The sequence below is a fragment of the Gasterosteus aculeatus genome, chromosome 14, assembly GCF_964276395.1.
Source record: "Gasterosteus aculeatus chromosome 14, fGasAcu3.hap1.1, whole genome shotgun sequence".
Lineage (NCBI taxonomy): Eukaryota > Metazoa > Chordata > Actinopteri > Perciformes > Gasterosteidae > Gasterosteus > Gasterosteus aculeatus.
The window spans coordinates 13,130,873-13,152,390 of record NC_135702.1 but is presented as its reverse complement, the minus strand read 5'-3'; the positions used below and the strand labels follow the sequence as shown (position 1 = coordinate 13,152,390).

The 21,518-nt window shown below is 40.1% G+C and overlaps 1 protein-coding gene across 2 annotated transcripts in view; it reads right to left on the bottom strand.

The window, feature by feature from the left end:
- Nucleotides 1–631: 631 nt before the first annotated feature.
- Nucleotides 632–21,518, bottom strand: part of LOC120832003 (leucine-rich repeat transmembrane neuronal protein 4) — a 36,411-nt gene continuing 15,524 nt past the window's right edge. The window contains exons 2-3 of one of the 2 annotated variants that reach the window (XR_005714140.2): nt 17,753–19,450; nt 632–2,324 (exon numbers count right to left, since the gene is read on the bottom strand). Coding sequence is in view for 1 of the 2 variants with exons in the window: in XM_040198002.2 (XP_040053936.1) it covers nt 2,259–2,324; nt 17,820–19,450 (1,697 nt within the window). In the remaining variant the exon portion in view is untranslated. The remainder of the gene's footprint in view (nt 2,325–17,752; nt 19,451–21,518) is intronic. The other variant, XM_040198002.2, reaches the window with a different exon arrangement.

Below are 21,518 nucleotides of genomic sequence, written 5' to 3'. Positions count from 1 at the left end.
AACAATGTAGTTTTGCTGTCGTATACACACTGCCCCAATCCACACCAATTCATCTAAAGTTTCCTTTACAAAGTCAAATTAAATATTTGTTCACAATCAGTTTATGATCTAAGATTGTCTAGAGACATCATGAAAAGTATAGATTTGGTCCCTCGGCTACTGTGCTCATCAAAAGATGAGCGAGTGCAGCAGAAGGAGGGAGATAGGTAGAGAGAAGTATGCAAAAATCCCAAAGGGAGCGTCGGGAGAGATCGGCCATCTGGACCTCTGAGCTTGACAGCTTGACATGTTCCAAGAGCAGCGGACGTTGAGAAAATTCAACAAGACGGCCCCCCTCTTGAGATATGCGACACATCACACAGGAAGCGTAATTAAAGGGTCTGGTGGGGCCAGCAGCAAGAGTCGCCATGAACAAAGCGGTCGAGCAGAGATCAGTGTTCTGCCCTCTAAATTAATGAGGCTAATGTTGATGTGACAGCCTTGTCAACATTGACCTGTGGGGGAGAAGACAGCTGGCGAGGTGTAAATGGAGATGCAAAACAGAATAGCAGCTTCTTAAATGACAGAAGACATGAAGCACACACAAACAATAAGGAAATGCTTCACACACACTTAAAAACGCAACGCAGAAAATGATTAATGAATATTTTAATTTGACCATCTCAATTTGCTCACCAATAAAATGTCATTATTCTCATTATAAAACATACTCTTGAAAGTGAACAAATACGTCTGCATACTAAATATCAACAAGTTTAAGGGGGAAGAAGAGAAATGTACAATAGAAAATCATAATTTTCAAGTGTAGAAAGATTATGTTTGAAGGTTGAAACAAACAACTCGGTGCGTCTCAAAACTTAATTCAGAACTCATAACGGATGAAACACAAGGGAGCCGTGTACAGCAACATCTGGAGTGTCTTTGAAGGGAGAAATTGGTGGATTTGTTCAAGGAAAGTGAAACATGTATTGAACATAAGTCGTAAAATGTAAACAGTGCTCGAGATTATCTTTCAGATAAGATCCTCTGAAAGATGACGGCCGTAGCGAGATCTTGTTCACAGAGACGTTCACATTACACACTTGTAAAAAACAACAATTGGGTAAAAGAGCAGCGCTGCCCGTGAAGGGAAACTGAGGCTTCTTTTGACTCGTCGTGGATTTCTTTAAGATAGTAACTCCTGCTTAGGAGAGCCCCGAATGCTCCAATTGGCTCTTTAGTATTCGGTGTTGAAAATGGTAGAAACACATATTCATAAAGTACAACATTAACAACATTATAATTCCAGAAAAATTACATTTTACACTTGATAGGGGCTTTTTCTTTTTTCCCTCCTTTGCTTCTGATTGCCTTACTGTCCACAAAATCAAACTAAGCAGTTGAGGTTTGATTGCAATTAGAAACAACTTGGAATGTCTTTTTTTTTTCTTCATTTCTTTAAAAAAGCAAACAATCAAACAAAAATCTTTTACCAAAGGTCATCAGCTTGGGAGATAGTTTGCTTTCCTGTCTGGCAACTTTTCACGAGTGTCAAACTATCGGACGGCTGCTGCCTTTATTTCCACCCGATGGAGCAGATTGGTCAAAGCTGAAAGGTGCACTTTCAAAATGTTTCTGCTCCAGTGAGGCACATTTACACCATCGTAGCCTTTGATTAGTCTTTCTTACAAAAAATAAGTATTATAAGGTCATAACATGAGGCTCAATACAAAATTAAAATAAGTAAACCCACTTTAAATGATACAAAGCTGTGTTAGCGGAGCAGTCAGAGCCACCTCTTCAGTGCATTTTCATACGTGATTCATTGCTCAGTTTAAAGCCTCTTGAACAGATTCATGCCTCTCATTAACACAACGCCTCATTGTCCTTGTGGAGACAATAAGCTATTAGCGTCCATACAATAAGCTCCAATGTTATAACCCTCCAGTAGTGCCCCAGAGTCTTCTGCCAAGCCTCTGCTGTCCACCACAGGAATGCTCGTTCACAACCGTCCGGTCAGTGTTTTTGTGAAGCGGGAGTTAATGCAGCAAAGCAGATATGACCAAAGAGCACAGGTAGTAAAAGAAGACATTATAAAATCTTAAGAAAAAGAAAAGGACTGCATTGTCCCCTGTTTGTCTTAGTCAGTGGAGGCCCTTAGCGTAGAGGACCTTTTTTAAATGTATCCTTGAATGGGGTTGATGGGTTCTCTGCGTAATGTCTCTCCTTGCATCTGTGTATTTTGCTGCACCAAATCCAAAGCAGTCCCCTTTTAGGGATTAATGGATGGTAGGCATGTCTCCCAGCCAGGCACCAGGTAGGGGGCGTGGGCATGTGTACTCATTCTGCAGGGAAAGAAGCAAAGAAAAAAAGAGATAATACAGTTAAACCCATTTAACAGCTGCTCTGTGCCAATAACAAAGGTGGTGCTCACATTGTGAAGTTAATTGCAGTGTCCAGTGATTTGATAACGACACAATGGGGCTGTGACAGAGCCAGCAAAGCAAATTAGGTTAAGCAATTAAACAGATGATGAAATCTCATGTATTTAGATAGCTTAGAAGGCTGAGGTGGAAAAAACTCCCTAATGTCTTATAGAGAGATTAAATGAAAGCTCAACACAGCGAACACGTTCAAGTATCTGTGTTGAACATTATTACTTGGGATGAAATAGTTAAATAAAGAAAAGCGGCTCCAATTTACCTGCTTGACTAAAAATGTTACACATTACGTCAGGTTGTTAGCAACAGTAGATATTCTAATTATCCTCCCGTCGAAGAATGAGAATAGCAGATGTACGTATATCAGTTTGTGCAAGTTAATTACATAAGGGCTGTAAAGAGAGGTTACCTGACATTTCCACAGTCAGTGGAATGAATTTACTGGGTATAAACATGCTCTTTACTGTCACTAGAAATAGTACATTAGAAATAATGACAATGAATCATTTGGGAGATTTAAATGTGAGCACCTTCCCACAGGTCAACAACTGAAATTTCTTGAAAAGGTTATTGCAAATGATGTGAGAATTTTCGCCTTGAGCCTCGGATTGATCTTTGCACTAGATGATGTAGAATGCTTGCATATACAAGTTTGCCTCTAGGCAGCCTCGCTGCGAAAACCCTCCACTTAACAACTTAACCTTTTGAAAGAGTCCAGCAACAGGTAAATCCACATTCCTTTATCAACACAAGTGCTCTGAGTTCTGCCAGGCTAAGCAATTTCTAAAGCCTCCGGAATCTGCTCCAAAAAGGATCCCTGCTCAACGCTTTGCTGCTCGAGCCAAGATTGCTGTCTGTGCGAAGCAGATCTCTGTGACCCGGGGTTTCAGACGAGTATGCCCTGAGCACGGCTTTTATTTAAAAGTTATCAAACAGGCTGATAAGCCCTTCACTCAACTCTTTATCTCCATCTCAGGTGGATGTGAGTGAATCAAAGGCAGCTTGCTGCACAAATTGTCATCCTTTAGATAATAAAACAGAAAACATCTCGCAGGCTGCGTTGTGAACACTGACGCAATGCCACAGCGCATTGTGGATGTGAATCAACTCGGTGATAGTCAAACGCAGTGACATCGCAGCAAATTGACAGCAATTTGCCATTACATCTCTGGTGTCTGAATTCAGGCAGCGTTCCTCCCACCCCTTTTTGAGCAGGAATGCATTGCTTGTAAGATAATGGCTCCAGGGTCGCCTCATTGTGCTTTCTTTATGGTAAAAGCCCACAACTACATGAGCAATAATTTCTTTTAATGTCTTCTTTTCTGTAGATTGTTGTCATAATATATCTTGCTGTTATTGGCGCCCCACTCAAATGTGTGCTCTATGTACAAAAATATTATTTGCAAAAACCATTATGCTTCAGCAGTGTTCTGTTAATGAGGAGCACCGGGATTCCCTTGAGTGCGTGTGACTCTTTAAACTTGCACACAGCCAGAATGCTTTTGATGGCTTTCGGCCATTTGTTGAAGAGAGCACTTTTCTTTCACATCCCTTTGCATGAAAGCACATGGAGGACTGTGGATATGTCTGTCCCCAAACTCCAGCAACCCTCACAGCAGTCAAGACCGACCGCGCGCCTCGCCCACGGCGACAAGGAATCTGCTGCACAGCCACAAGGAGGTTTTCTTAGTTTTGACCCTCTTGCACACTCCGAGGCGGTTTTGCTGCCTGTTCTCTGGCATTGATATCTGAGGGATCTGGACTACACGTGTGACCTTTCACAACAGAGCAGCATTTTTAATGTGTCTGAAGGTGCGATTGTCTCCCTGTGGCAGCCTTTAAAAGAATGCTGCAGTAAGGAGAAGGTAGTTCCCTCGGTTATAGCAAAAGTGGGAGTTACGAAAAGCTGGCAAGGGCCCAGGGTGCACTTGGCAGACCTTATGATCAGGGGTCCTTCCTTCCCGACGATGTAGCATGGCAGCGCGTGGTAGAAGTGTAGCCTTTGGTTATTTACACCGTTCAAGATGTTGGAGAACTTGTGTTACCGAGCCACAAGTAGTCTGCTCTGCCTCTGAGACACGCCAGTAGCATCCTGAGCATTTGAGGAGGACTCAGAATAAGTTTTAGAGACAGAGAATTTATTTTCCGCATGATTAAACTGCCTCTGTCCTCTGTGGATCCCAGACCCCGCAATAACAACCCGAGGGAGACCCGCCTTTAGTTTGTTTTATCATCAGTAAGAACGCCTACTAATTCAATACCAGACTGACGTGGGTAGACAATGCGGCCATTTTATATCTGCTACCTCATAAACGACATTTATATGGATTTGACCATGTTGTTGTTTGTTCTATTTATTCTTTTCACTACTGTGTCCTCTAAATCATATAAAAATAAAGTGAACCAAGGACAAAAACTAGAAACTATACTAAAAACTAGACTGTGAAAAAATGTATAATATAGAAAGGTCCCTTATGAATATAGAATTTGGATATCTAGATGTTTTGCATGCTTCATTATTTATAATCAATAAAATGTTTAACTTTGGAGACGTACAAGATGCTTAACACCAAAATAACCTTGTTTACAGTAAATGAAAGTGATAAATTATTTACCAGGAAACCACCTTTTTCGGTTTGTGGTAACAAAAAATATGTGCTAAAAATATATCAACCTTTTAATCTCCAATAAAAACAGGTATTTGTTGAGTGACAAATGAAAACTAACCTTTTCTGGCTAGTGCACCGTGCTACACAACAAAGAAACAATATCAATCCTAAAAGGGTGTATAAATGTAAATGCGATTCCTTTTCTATGGATGCCTTAAAAGGAAAACAAACACTCCCAGGTTTTGGTCTTTCAAAGAACACAGGTGCCAATTTCCAAACATGCCCTCTACGGCTTCATGTGCTTCTAATTAGGAAGCGTATTAGCGTGCTAGAAACATGGGGTAATTAGTTTGCTGTGATTAAGGGCAGCTGGAAGTAGCAGACGTAGGCCTCTACCACCCACTCTCAAAGTTTCACAATGCCATTCAATAGCCTGTTCTATTCATCACTTCTTTGCCTTTATGTCGGTGTGACGATTCATGATCCCCTTGTTCCCCTGTATACAACTATACCATCGATCTGTCTTTACCAGTCGCAGTATTGGTTCACTCTTATCTGATGTATCTCTGCCAGTAAAAGAACATACGGGCGGATGGGCCACTGTGAACAAAGGTGTCTGTGGAAGTTGGTTTGGAGTAATTGGGATTGTCTATTTGATAACAAGACAGCTTTGAGTGGAAATAAAAGGTAGATCAATGGTCTGACACAATTCTAATTGGGATTGCAGCACTGCCACAGCATGCCAGTCTATCAGAATCATAAAACATGAATGGTACACAACTTGTATAATGGAAAAATTCAATGGTCTTTTTTGTATCTAGTTGTTATTTTTACAAACATCTGGGAGGAGATGTCAAGTCAACAAATTAATACAAATAGAATAACCCACCATATTTGTGCAATGCATGCCCATTTCTGTTTAGATAATATGTGGCCAGATTAACAGGCTAAGAACATAACTGTACCTGTATAATGAATCACCAAAAGCATTCTTCAAGACACCAATTAAGGAAAACATATGGTAAGAAAAGTGTATGGACATAATGAGACACAAGCAATATTACAACTTGCACGTAATCACTCACTGTACCCTATTGCCGCTGGTCAAGTCCAGCCTGAACAAAGCATGAACATGGGGGTTGATTTACACATACTGCGCAAAACATTTAGCATGATTCTGTGAAACACAAATTAATTTTTGATATTGTATTATGTCAGTGTGTTGAGTCACCACTGTATTTGAGAGTAAAATAAATAACCATAACTGAGCTTAAGTGCTTTCACACTACAGTATCCCCGTCTCAAATGAAACAAAATACATTTCAAAAGGAGGGGGCATATATTTAAGAAGGCCAGTAAGAGTAAGCTAATCTAAAAAAGAGAATCGTTTGAAGTTAAACAGAGAGCAATTTTGTGTATGTGTATGCGTCATACAAGACTAAACAGGTAGAGCTCCGAGATCTCCCAAAGGAAATCTGATCTATCGTGTTGTGGCTGGGAGCAAACTGAGGACACGTCTCACTGTGTGCGCATGTTTATGTAACACACACACGCATGCTTATCTGTGGCCTTATGATTTATGATGATTGGGATTCAAGCAGGTGATGGATGGTCACATTAGAAGCAGCAGGTTCATCCTCCCAAGTCTCTCCCTGAATATTACTTGTGGTGCAGGCGGGAAAAGGAAATAAAACACAGATGTAAATGTATACATAGAGCAAAAACAAATATTTCGAAAAAGGTCATCATCTAAGGCATCATACCCATAGTGGTACATCCATTACTTGTATTATCCCTGATAATCCCACGATTTTTTATCTCAGCCGTTTTTCAGAAATATCACACAAATAATAGTTGGTGTAAAAAAGGCATGTAGCCTAGCTTAAAACAAAAAGGCTGATAGCAGCTTTACAACTACATCGACTGGTCATTGTTTTTGTCCAACTGTTGAACAACTTTGAAAAGATCTTTCAGGAATCACCTGCTCTGAATGAATGAAAAATCTACAAGAATGCAGAATTATGTTTCACCACGGATCCCGGGGTATTAAAACAAAAGTATTTCACTTAATGCACTCATCAGATACCATTGTTAACTGAACATATAGACTACTGCACATGTAAATTCAATGAGCCTTGTATGATTTCGTAGGAGCGAGCTCTCCAAGGTGCTGATCCTACTGCTGGGCGCTGTCCCCGTGCACCTCTAGTGTGTAGCTTACACACGTTTCCTTCGTTTATTCAGACAAAGGGATGTTCATCAAAGTACAAAAACTATTTTTTAGTAGCCATATAATCATTTAAGAAAACATGTTCAGTCGGCATATATTATTGATTACTTTCTTTTTCCATATGGGTGTTGATCTACACATCTTCCTCTACAACATACATCAAGGATCAAGAATAAAACAATAATTCAAAAGATTCAAATAATTTCAATTGATTCTTGAACGTGCACCCTATTCTATTTTTTTCTGACTGATATGTGATCCAACTCCATCACAGAACATCCCACATGGTGCCATTTCCTAAAGGCCAGGAAATGCAGTTTACCAAATGAGTGGGTCCAACAAACCTTCTTCTCTGATGCTTTGGAAGGCATCCTAACCAACGCATTCTCACATTGTAACGGCCAGGAAACATCAGGTTTTGTCTTAAAAATAAGTGTTTCATTTCATTCACAACAATTACTTTTGTTTCATAACTTGTGTATGTAGGTGTGTCCGTTGCATTAATTTACATAAAAATAAATGGTTTTGCACAGGTGACCAACACCGGCTCCTGGGTCAAAGTCTGTGTTTGTCTGACGGATCTGTCCACCCAAACCTCCTCTCTAAGTGGACGTACTAAAGCTGACCCAGTGGGGTTTGAACGCCTTGTGGTTATCACACAAACACGAGTGAGAACGGTTTGTTCTAACAGAAGGCATCACCGCATCGTATGCCCTAAAGAGAGTGGATGACCATCTGACTCGGAACTCTGCAGGATTTACACCGGAAGGTGCAGAACCAGCACTAGCAGGATTATGAAGGACGCTCACCACGATATTGATATACTATTGCAGGTTCTCCCCTCGGGCTAATGCCTTTGCATCCATCACAGACAGACACAGGATGACATCAGGCTTGTGAACTGTCCTCTGTATATCCTTGGTTCTCTTTCAGCTCACAGTTATTGCTGAATCCATTGCATTGCCTTGCACTTTTGCACTCTATGAATACACTTTCAGCGTGTAGATTGCTTAATATATGTTGTGGTTTTAGGTGGAATTAAAATTCCTAACGCAAGTAGGAAAAGGTGACTTTATCTCCCATTTTGTTCTAGCGATCACTTCTTCTTTGCCAATTTCGTTCACCAAAAGGGATGTGTGTTGAGCTTGTCACTATAAAAAACAAAAATATTTACAAGGATATAATATTTACATGGATATTATTTATTTATTTACAAAAAATCAATGGTAATCGGCAAATGTATCTCTTCTTTTCACATCAATCATCACATCATCCAACCCCACAGTGCACTGGGAAGCTATTAGACTGTGACAGGAAAGTCGTTCTGCTCTTTGCCACGCCACCTCCCTGCTTTTCTCTAATCTCAGCCCAGGATGTTCCCTGTTCTATTTTGTAACTAACACTCAGTTTCTACATGTGGCTTTTTCAGCTTGTTTTGAATAATACAATTGGTTTGTCTGTCATCACAGTTGTATTTGGAAACAGATAATGAGGCCTCAATTTTCTGTGATTACCCCTTGCTTCAGCGACGTCTTAAAAGTAAAAAGACATTTTTCTGATCTTCTACTATTGACTACAGTTTTTTACATAGTTAACATAGTTAAAATGATGGAAATTTGAGTATAACAACTTGCTGTAATGAAGTTACACAATAATGACTTATTGAGGAAATTCAAAGTTGGTCCAAATGAATCTACAAATCAACACATTGGTTCATTACTTCATATGATTGTGTCCTAAATTGTGCAGTAATCTATAGTTTTAGTAAGTCAATGTCACTTATTTGGGGAATTGTATATTTCCTTCTGACACTGAAATCTCTATAATGAATATTAATCTGTACTAATCTGAAATTACAGATTACAGCAATGTACAGATGCCATACAATGCATTTAAATATGATTTAGTATATTAGAGCTTTTTTTTCATTATTCCTAGTCGACAGTATTGGAAAGGCCATTTTTAGTTTATAGTGTATACATTGTATATGTCTTCAATATTTGACCATGCTAAATCAAAATAACATATGTGGAAAGCTGTGTGATGGCAGTTTTAAAGCTGGCTGTAGATAAAGTAAACCGTAAGAAAATTGGCAGGATCACATTTTAATACTATAATATCTCACCAATATGAGGTCCTAGTCAAGGAGTAAATTGACCCACCATAAGTGTCATTGATCCAATTCACACTTGGTCTCTCCAATCTCTATCATCAGGCAACAGGGCAATGTTGGCATTGGACGCATTCTTGTTCCTGTTTGCAGTCTGATTCGTGGTAATCGATCACAGTGAAGCAAGCCTTGGTTGATTGTGGGTAAATCTCTCTGTGTGGACAGCAATGGAGGTGGATTGAATTGGCCGAAAAACAATCTGGGATCCTACCGACTATCATCTGACAGTGATTTATAATTTTAGTGGTTTGAAACTGATTTATAAATTGGCTACTTGTGCAACCATCCGTTTGTACACGTCGTGTCCAACTCCAATCCAGCATCTCGAGTTACTAATCGGACTGTAACCAATAGGCAACGCACATTGTCCGCTGCATTCCACTGGCTACATCACAAGTCCATGAAATACAGCACCTCAACCCCACTGGGCTGTACATCCTCATATCGATAGCCAATGTGTTCCGATATTATGGAATTACTAACAGCCTGTCTCTTTTACACTAAACTGGTCTTATCAAAATAACATAAAAGAGCCCCCGGCAAGTTGAGTCACACAATAATACAGAAGTTGCCCCGAGCTGGTGTCTTTAAAAAGAATGGTGAGATGGTATGAAACGAGAGATCAGGCTCAGAGTGAATAGTGCCTCATCTTTTTTTGTTTTAAAAGAGGGCGAAGGGTTACTCATGCACTTCCACACCCCCAAAGCTAAATCTGTTTTTATCCAATGGGCATCTATGAAAGATTTCCATCGGTATGATAAGGATCAGGTCCAGAAAGTATTTCATGAAACTGTAAAGCTTTTGGAGAGTGTATAGTTCCTAGCGCAGAAATAGATGTCCCTAATTAATGTTTTGTGTAAGTTAAGGGATACATGCTCATGAAAATATCCTTATTTTCAGGATTTAATTGGCTTTATTTCAGAGAGAGACCTGTCATGTCAAGCTGAGCCAGAATGGAAAAAGTTTGTAGCTGTGTTTAATGTCTGAAAACTACAAGTCATAGGAATTTTTTCGTCTTCCTAGTCTTTATTAAAAATTCTTCAACCTGTTCACATGTACCGATTTAGCTCAGACTGATCTTAAAGGAGACATCTTTTATAATTTCCCTTCCCATTAGACTGGCTGTTGACACTTGCCAGAGGGTGTGCAGTTTGCACTCACACTGCAACTGATAGCGACAATGTCATACTTCATTAAAAAGTAGCAGACATAATGTGGCATTTAACAGAATATTGAATGTAAATGATATCATGATCTTGGTTTTGCCAGTGACCAATTCCCATTTATTTAAAATGTAAAACCATATGAATTGAATGTGAAAATGAGTTAAAAGGAGAAGCACCAACTCCGTTCATCAAATTAATTAATTAATTTGAATCTAATATGGTCAAATATAATTTTAATGAGGTCTTTTTGAAATTCAGAAGTAGCATATAAACAATTGAGGTTCTTCGGAAGAGGGACCTAAACTTTCTCCCCACATTTATTTCCCCCAACGTTGGCATTAACTTAAAAGTTTTTCAAACATTACAACTTAGTAGAAAAAGCATATTTAGATGTAATTACTCGGTGGTCACAGTGGGTGGTTGTTGCCTGATTCTAGCAAAACGAACATGCCTATAGGGCAGCACCATTCAGAAATATGTGATCTCCACAAAGTTATCGGCTCCCTTCCGAGAACAACACTTTAATAATTCAAACATTTTGCTGAGTAGGAGCCGGACTCTTGTGAAATTAAAATAAATGTGAAAGTACTGCAATAGCATCAACAAATAGATCGAGACAGGCTTATATGTAATATGATAATACATGCAACGTAGAATGAGGCTTTCCAAAGGGAATGAATAGCAATGTGTAATATGTATTAAAACTCTTACTTCAACTGAATAGGCATGTTGTGTTTTAGTTTAAAGTGGTTGTATCACCAAATTCCTGAGAGACTAAATTATTTGGACATTGACAGGGCTCGTCGAGCCAATTATGTACTTTTTACTATCCACCTCAGTTTTCATTGTTATTCCTGTTTTATACTCCCCATGTCTCCCTCTCATTTCGGCGCTGTGACCTCCCCCGTCCGCCTGTCTTCCCAGTGTGCTGATTGCAGCTCCTCTTCCTAATGGTGTCCAACTGTATCTCGTTAACTCACCCTCCCTTTGTGTGATTAAGAGCCGTGGTGAGTGTTGTTTGAAGCCAGTTTGTGTCGTGCTGTTCGTCGAGCGGGCCGGCCCTTTGGTTTCCAGTGCTGTGAGTGTCTTGACTGAATCTGCGACCCCTTGTTACTACTGTCCCTGACCACGTCTAAGAATGAAGCTTTGTATTGTACTTAGTTAGAGTAAACTGGTCACTGGTGTAAGCCCTGTTAAGGAGCAGCAGTAGAACCTCTTGCACATTATCTACCGACCTCACACTGGTATTAATATCAATTGAAATAGCATAGTGCCTTCTTCTCTTCAGTGATACCAACTGATTTCTTGTAAGCTTTATTTTTCCCTCATCCTCTCAACTATGAAATAAAACTGCAATCTAGTAATCAAAGGGGCTACAAGCAGATGTAAAATAAGGGAAGAAATCATTTTAATTATAAATTATGACTTTTTAAATAAAGTCTTCCAAAGGTTGAATCGGAGGTCTTCAGAGATGATTTACTGGAACATAATGATAAATAAACTTTTTTTCTCAATAAATTACAATATAAATTATTTTAGTTGTTTGCAAGTCAGTCTCCCACCGGGGCAAAGACTGGTATACGCATACTCAGTTGGTGAACATTGTAAACGTTGACCCTGCTTGAGATCCGCATGTTAGCAATGTCATTGCAAGCATGTTGCAATGCTAGCTTTAGCATTTAGCTTAAAGATATGCCTGACACAGCAAGAGTGCAATATTGGATACACACTAAATTTTGCAAACTCAAGACAGCTTGACTCATATCTACCTTGGCTGGACTTAGTACGGAAAGAAGAGCTGTCTGCAAGCATGTTGTTTCTACACAATTGTCAGAAAATGTCAAAAAGCAATTACAATTTCCCAAAGCCTCAGGGGACACCTTCACATGGATGGTTTTCGAGCACGATAGACCTACTTATGTTGTTAATTGAAAATATGTTCTCTACCATCAAACAAGACAGAGAGTTTAAGATGCTAATCACATAATTGTTTCTTTTTGTTGCATGTTATTCCGTATCTTTCTATGCCCCGGTATTATTTTGTGTCAAGCCAGAACGTTTATAAAGTAATACAGTGGTCTGTCTCAACTAACTCATCACTGTATCAGTTAATTGTCTGTGCGCTATATTGCACAATCCCTACTTTGCGAGCTGTGAAGTTGTATGGACTTAGAGAAAAAGAGACGTGTGAGCGTGCGTGGTCACAGAGTGTTGTCCACTTTAATTACACTTACACTTTTCGGTGGAGTAGTGTAAGAGTACGTGTTCAAGAATTGGAGCCTGGTCGCTGCTAGTTACATATCCCCTCACAGCACCTGCATGTTTTAGAGACGGTTATGTGTTCATGCCAGTGAACTGTGGCGGAAAGAGGCTATTGTGGGTTTTTGAAAAAACAAGTGAAGGTGAGTGGGTTAATAGTGCTGTCAGAGGACGAGCTACGCGGGGGCTGTCGAAGCCTCTGGCAAGAGGGGAAAGGAGGGTGAAATTAAATTTGGGAAAATAAAGAGGGCCATAGATGTGGTGACTTTTTCTTTATATGGTTGAGCAATGCGTTCCCTTTCAGGAAATAAAAAGACACTGTTTCAAAAAAATATGCTGTAGAATCTCCTCTTTCCGTGTTTCTGATATCTAGTAAAACATAAGATCCCTATTTGTCTTTGCTGCAGGGCCGAGCCAAGCTCCAGATGCTTCTAATAATACACGCCTCATTGGGGTTTGTGTGTACGTGTGACTGTATTTCTGCATGTGCAATAGGGAGGGGCGCCTATGGCAGAAAGAGCCACGTCTACAACATTTCAGCACATGCATCATCATCCAGTACTGCCTCTGCAGGGAGAGGTTTTTTAAAGGATGACCCGGCAATTGAGAGAAGAGGGCATGAAATTACCCCTCTGAGATATCTAACAGGCACTTGCCCTAAATAATTGGAAATACTTCTCACCAAGAGGTTGGCCGGCATTGTCGTCCGAGCAGCTGTTTGATAATATGATGATGAAACAAGGTGTTTTTTTTTTTCAGTTTTCCTGTTCCGTCGAGCAGAAAAACACTCGAGCCAAGCGGACACAAACATGCATCTTGCCCTAATTATCCCCCCCCGTTTCCTTTACCAGCAATTCCTTTATTGGCTGACAGGAGCAGCATTTTCTCGGTCACTGCACTTAAAGAAACAAAGCTTTTTATATTAACTGTAAAATATGATCAATAATTCATTATTTTAAAGCTCTATCATGGTTGATCAAAGATATGATGCTTTTAATAATTGAAGGACAAAAAATATTTTATGATGTACACATTCACAGCTGCTGTCTGTTGCCTGGAAGGGATCATTTGTGTTAAGTGTGTGTGAGTGCGTGCGAGGGAAGCGGTGGTCGGCTGGGATCGGAGAACAAACGTCTTAACTAGCCTCCGAGACGTACTGTATATTAATTGCAACTCGCTCCGTGGCGAACGCCCGCCGCATTTAAGCTCTTCATGGTTTCTTAAAACTGATGAAGTAAAAGCGAGAGGGACCCGTTAAATAAAAGTGTGCTTCTGAGGGTTTTTTGGCAGAAGGCATATGGAGTTAAACGGAACTGGAGGGGGAAATTAGCTAGGGGACATGCAAAGTGAGTGTTGTGACATCCTTCTCTCTTCAATGCTGTCTGAGGGGAGGAAGCGTACAGTCGCAGGATATCCAAGAGGAAGGGAGTGCTTGAGGAGAAGACTGGAGGGAGATGGTGAACTGGCTAATCTATTTTTTACCGGTGCTGCTTTGTGTGATGGTTTTTTAAAAGAACATCATATTTATTGGATGTAATATACTCCTATTTCAGAGCTTTCAGCGTTTTCAATGCTGTAGTCCAGTTTAAGACATTGGTCAAAAATGAGATAAATTATCATTCGGGATGGGTGTTGCTAGGATTCCAACGAAACTTCTATTGATGCCTGTGCTCATGATCAATAACAATGACCTGTAATCTCATAAATACTCCTTAATTTAAAAGGGATTGAAAGTAGAGTGAATTAGAGTTTTGTTCCTTGACCATAACCAAATGGATATCCTTGTAACACAAACTAGGTGGTTACAACCTTACAACTCCTCAACCACATTGACGTACTCGCTGGGACCTCGTCCGTTGTTTTATGGACTAAATGAATATAAAGGTATTCCATAATCTGAGAGTGAAATGCAGCCTTTTTAATACAAACCTCACATGGTGGGATTATTTTTCAAGAGAAAATCTTCTATCTTTCAACACAACAATAATGTGTTCTTTAGAGTAATAGTGGTTGAAATTCAGTCAGACTTAATTTAAGAAGTCATTCCATGACATGATTTCTTTAGACAAACCCCAATGGAACCATGACTTTCTGAAGACATTTCTGTCTGAAAACCAAACTAAATATTTAACTACTAACCTGGTTTATCAGTTTATACAGAGCGTCCCAATGTGTTTTATCTACTCATGATAGACTTTCAGACAAACAAAGTAAAGCTCACACTGTCTAGTTATAAGCTTATTTTCACTAATTTTCACGGTATGGTCATGACGTCTATAATATATATATATATATATATATAATCAGGCAAAAAGGGTTTTTATATCTCTGACATTGACACAACATGTCAATGTTATTTTCTATACGGAATCATCACACTGGCCTACTTTGGAGATTAAACACCTTTTGAAATCTCTTCATTCTGAAATAAACAAGACAAGCGTCTCCTTCATGAATCAACTTTTCGCCTCACACCCACTTATAAGAGCACTGCTAATTATTCAATTAACAATTCAAATTGTGGCTCTGCTAAATTGAAAACTGCACTTTAATAGTGAATTACTCTTTCAGCCGTAATAGATTTAACCAGTGTATGCTATCTTTTAATTATCAGATTAGTGTCTGAGCCGATGGCTTTAAAGTCTCTTTGTTATCCATTTCTTCAAACTTCTGAAGTGTCTTTCTCCAAGTGGAGACATTTCGTGAGATATCTTGACTTGCTCCTACTCAGAAGACCTTAACTGAATTTCACATTCAACGGCTCACATTTACATTTTTACAATATGATGACAATGAGGTATTAGTAAATGGATTCTGGTGATCTGACTCCCAGTATAGCTGCATCCAATGCTTAAGTGGGCAAAAGACCAAATCAGCCGGAGTAGATACCCTTTCTGGGTTTGAGGGGGCTTTTAAGTTTGGTTAGTGAAACACACAGTGTTCTGTTCAAACTCTTTTCCTGCTGGGCTCTGATAGCATTCAATGCCGGTCTTGACAATACCTCATTGAATCCTCCAACAGGGAGGATGTTTTGTGTTGCCTTTTGTTCTTCCACATTGCCATCCACAGAGGCTGCTGGCGCTGCACAGGCCCATGATAAAAAGCACCGTCGGCTGGGCTGGCCAGCAAGATGTCCCTTTCATCAAACTAAACTCGGCTTACGTTCGCTTTTCAATTATTAAACGCCTGAAATAAGGAACAGTGCAGAGCCCACCCAGCAACAAACTACTGTAGACACCTGTCAGTGATGTGGAAAAGAAAAGATTGTTTTTGAGATGAGATTTGGATTACGGTTATTTAGAGAGAGATAATACAATCACGCTGATTGCTGCAGAAATACTGCAGTGCCGGAGGATGGAATCATAACCTGATTCAGAGACCAGCACCTTTTGTTTAGTGTGATGCTGTGAAGCTGCATATTGACTCCAGAAACATGGCTAATGCAGCATGTTTCAGCCGGGCCTTAAATAAATAGTTCTTTCATTGTTTGATTTTGCTCATTCAACGGCTGCTCATGCACGGCTTGACGATGATTATACATAAACATGTGGGTGTATTTACTTATTGTTAAAAATATACCACGAAGTTATTTTTTCCCCATTCTGAGAATCAGCTAACTTTTACATATCAGGCAATATGTAGAATGTGAGAAACTCGCATTTTCAATCTATGTGTTTTCAATACTTTCTAGGTGACATTGGCGTTTGTTGAATCAAGCTGTGGCTCATCTCCTGCCACAACAGTGTTTCTCAGCAAACATGAAAAATGGAAAATTCTCCATCCTGCCATGGAGACTTTTGAAAATATGGAGGTATGTAGTGGAATTGCTCTATTTCGGAAGGGATCTCTCAGTGAAGCAGAATAAAACCGGAATAACTTGGTCTCACAATACTGTTTCAAAATTTCTTATGCAGAACATAACATCACAATCCAGAACTATCTCTACAATTCCACTATAGCTTCAAATGCCAAGGCTTATCACGAGGAAATGAGTAAAACCACTTTGTTGTAGCTGTCAAGCTCTCCGGCTGAACATGGGACACAAGCAAAAATCCCCATAACTGCAAGTAGCTTGAGAACATAGATACAAAGTGATAAAGGCTGGATGTGTTCCATTGTCAATATCATGCAAGTTATGATTTCAAAAAAGTGTGTGAACAAGTGTTATGCAAATCATTTTCATGTTGCCATTTGTTGCATTTTTGTGCATTCACTCTCTAATGCCTGCATGCATTCAGAATATGCAGGATTTAAGGCTCTGCACATCAAATCCATGTCAAAACTAATATTCTTCAATGGTAGGGGAAAGACTGTAAGAAGTTCACATATTCAGCTTTCTAGGTGCCATAATATGGCTAACATATCTCACTTTGCCATGTGATAGCAACACTGTCAAATCCTGATCAAAACCAAGTTCATCCCCTACTGTGTAGTTGCATAAATGATGAATTTGTTTCTTAGTGATTGACAAAAGTTATGGCACAATGGAGGGTTGCCTTGTAATATATAAAATAAACATGTCCAACAACACACAGCGAACAAATAGCTTAGTGGTCATGCCATGCTGATGCAGTGTCAAAATAGTTAGAGAGCGTCCAATTATTCATGGTCCTGTGTAGTCAACATACCATAAACAACATTGCAAAACAATAGCTTTAACACATTGAATGTACACTTAGTTAACTTCAGAGAACAAAACAATTTAGTCGGAATCCTAGTTGTATATTGCTTTCCCTAAATCAGATTATTTTTTCTCCACTTTAAGGTTTTAAAAGTAAAACCTGAATAATTGGACACATCTAAAATGTGAGGTGAAGTGTGTTAAGCCAAGTTAAGTCAAATATGCTTAACTATGAAGCAAGAGTGTATTTTTAGGGCTTACTTGATAAAGGATTTACCTCTCTGTTGAGCCTTTGTATTTTGATTTTGCTTTTTTATTTTTAGGGCTGAGGCGATGAATCATACCTCACACTCCCTGGAGCCAGAAATTGTGCATGTGCAGGAACCAGTGCCATTGCCTAGCACCTCCAATGCCTCTGGTGTGGCAGCAGGGTTGTAGCTCATGTAATACTCTTGGAGCTGGGAGCTCAAGTTCTGCTCTGGTTCTGGACTCCTTTTGCGACGCTTCCGTCCCACCATGGATTGCTGCTGCAGTAATCTGGTTGCACCTGGATAGCGGCGCCAGAACACATAGATAACTGTCAAGATTAGGGACATGGTAAAGAAGAGTGCCACACTGCCCACCACCACTTTGTGCAGAGTCATGTGCTCCATCTCTGGGGGTGGTATAGGAGTGGGTCTAGTTTGAGTGACTGAGTCTCTCGGGTCTTTGCTCAAATGACCAGGAAGCGTAGGATGAGGAATCGGCCGAGGTCTGAAGGGCGGGACAGGACCGAATGTGTTGGCTGGTGGCATAGGTGGAGAGCCGCTAGTGGGGGCAAAGGTTGGTTCACCAGTGGCTTCAGAAATGAGATCTGACATTGGTGAAGGTGTTTCAGTCAGAACGTAATCAGTTTCCTCACAAATACCATGATTCCTTGTAGCTTCCATAATTTTTTCTCCTTGAAGGTTCTTTGGGCTGCTGCATATCATAGTGGTGTCTTTACTACCCCGGAAATTCCTCAACCAAGCCACAAGGGGGCATATTCCAGTTCCACAATCCCACATGTTTCCTGCTAGACTGATGGTGGTCAGTGAGATCCAAGCTGACACCGCCTCCTGGGACACATTGGACAGCTTATTGGATTCTAGGTTTAGGACTTGAAGGTTGGGCAAGCAGTGAAACACAGCTGGGTCCAGGGTCTGGATTTCATTTCCAGACAGATCAAGTTTCTGCAGCGTATACCAAGTCCATGGAAGGCCCTGGTTGACCACCCTGATGCGGTTCCACTGCAGATAGAGTGATCTTAGATTGGCTAAGCGTGGAAACAGAAAAAAGTTGATCCGTGAGAACTGGTTGTGCTCTAGATGCAATTCCATCAGCTTTTGCAGTCCCAAAAAGGTAGTGCGGGTAAGAGCCTTGATTCTATTGTAGCCCAAATCCAGAAATTCCAAACTGCGGCACTCCAGGAAGGCTCGAATTGGGATGTTAGAGAGACCATTTGAGCGGAGGTGCAGGTTCTGCAATTTTCGCAAGCCGTGGAATTGACCTGGTTGGAGGATTTCCAATTTGTTGTAGGACAAGTCCAGGCTGCGAAGATTGGGAATTCCATGGAATGTTGAGTTGTGAAGGGATGAGATTCTATTGGAGCTCAGTATAAGCTCCTTAAGCCTGCGGACCCCCTGGAATGCTCGACTGTCAACAGATGAAATCTGATTATGGTCCAAGTATATCCAGAGAAGCTGGCCGAGGTGAGCAAATTGATATGGCAGAAGGGTATGCAGTTCATTGTAGCGCAGAGAGAGGCCTTGGCAGCCCACCGAGATGTTTTCTGGGACATCTAAGAAGCCAGCTGAATCACAATGGACCGTTTTTCCCTCACATCGGCAGCTATTGGGACAAGTGCGTTCACCAAAGCTGAACAACAGGGGAGCCCGCAAGAGAAGGAGAAGAGGGAAAAGGAGGTGTTTCAGTCTTCCATAACACAGCAACAGACCTAGAAGAGAATATAAGACACAGAAGAAAGAGGTATATTTAATGAATGCACCAAAGTGCATTTTTCAGATGTTACAGTTTATGCAAAGACGCATCAATTCAAAATGCAGCATCCTGTGAAGTAAAAACAATTCACCATTTTTCCAACAGATTTAGTAAGTGTTGAAAAACCAAACACAAATGTTTTGAGGTTGCTTATTCTATGTGAACGGCCGAGGGCTTATGTTGCCTTTTTGTGATAGCCACACAATTGTAGGACAATGCAACTGTACAACCATTTCAAATTGTACATCTTCCAGTACTGAGCCAAGGGTTAAAGGATGTGTCACTTACGTAATACATTTTGACTACACTATATTTCAAAGACACACATCATTGAGTGAGGGCTCTAATCTGGTATCACACAGAGTAATGCTATTCGAAGGATATTCATATCTCTGGCAAAGTGGCTTTCAAATACCTTCCCTGGGCACCAATGTTCATTTTTTGCAAAAAAAAATTAAAATGAGAAGCTTGTCTACAAAGGCATTAAGGGAGGTAAAGTTTTAAATTTGAGTTTGGACAGGCTGGAGTGGGAGTGGTTCAGAGAATGGAGAAGGTTAGGGCCGGGATGAGAAGTAGCATTGTGGAGATGTATGAAGTACCGGTTTCAGCTCATTTCTAATCAGTTTCAGTTTTATTTTATAAGAGGTTTCACGATCTGGTGGTATCTAATAATAAATGCTATACAGGTCATCTATAATTTGAGTGGAGAGAGAACTACTGTTTGTTAAATTACTATGATTCAAATTGTGTGCATGATTGTTGTATTTCAGATAGAGAAATGATTTCCTTAAGTGAGAATTATTACGTTCTAGATGCATTGAGGAGAAGTAACAGGAGTAGAGGTACTCCTAACATCCTTTCCTAAAGCTCGCTGAGTGGTTTGTTACCTACACTGTAAAATAGTCAATAAAATTTACAGTGAAAAGCTGTCAAATCCTGACAGTAACAGACTTTTAAATTAAAATCGCTTGAATTCAGTTTATTTAACAGTGAAGCAATGTAAATATGTCAGCACAGAAAATTATTATCGTGTAATGAATACATTTTATCACTGTTAATTGTACAAAAAATTGTACTCACAACAAACACACAAAAATATATTTTGTTAGTGTTAAATAAACGGACCATCGTGGTGCCATTTGTCACTCCCTTTTGTGTTTCATATCCTTACCCTCGCGTTCAGGTATGATAATAACTATTAAGTTATACTTCATGTGGACCTCATCACCCTCTTTGTTGTCCTACTAGTATAACTTTATGATCTGATGCAAGTCAGGCCCGCCGGGGGGTACCGACTTTGGGGTAACCCCCCCCCGTCGACCGTAACGGTCTGGCCCGCATTCGTTGGAAGTGGGCTGCATCTGGCCCGCACCTGATATGAGTTCGAGACCCTCGCGTAAGACCATCCCACGTAATACCACTTGGCCAATCGAGTCTTTGAATTCCAAGCAGGGCGATGATATCGTCTGAATACTGTGGACAAACGAGAGAGGTAATGGCAACTTACAAATAAAAAAATGGTAGAAAGGAAAGCAACATAGCGAAATTTGAGAGAAAGACGAGTGCACGGAGAAAGCGACGGGTGAGAAAAATGAGAAACAAATGGCGCTCTCCATAAAGAGAAAAGTGGACAGCGAAAGTAGAGCATTTAATCCTCAATGGACGGACTCGTTTCTGTTCATACTTCCCACTACAGCACTAAACCATAATTAGAACCCGTTGAAACGCCATTATGAGGCTCAATGAGCTCCTCCACGTGAGGAGGGGAACAGCCTTGATGCATTCAGGCCCAGGTTTAAAATCCTGGCAGGATTTTCAATTCTTCCACTTACCAGTCCTTAAAAGTGGGCAAGCGGATATTTGTATTCTGTTAAACTGTTAAATTGTTAAAATGTGTTTTTATCTATATTTTTTACTCAGTGATTCATTACTCTTGATCAACTCTGGACAAAGGACTAATCATGTTTACTCATGGATTATCCTTTATTTCCTTTGTGATTGACTAAAAGAAGTTAAAATCCATT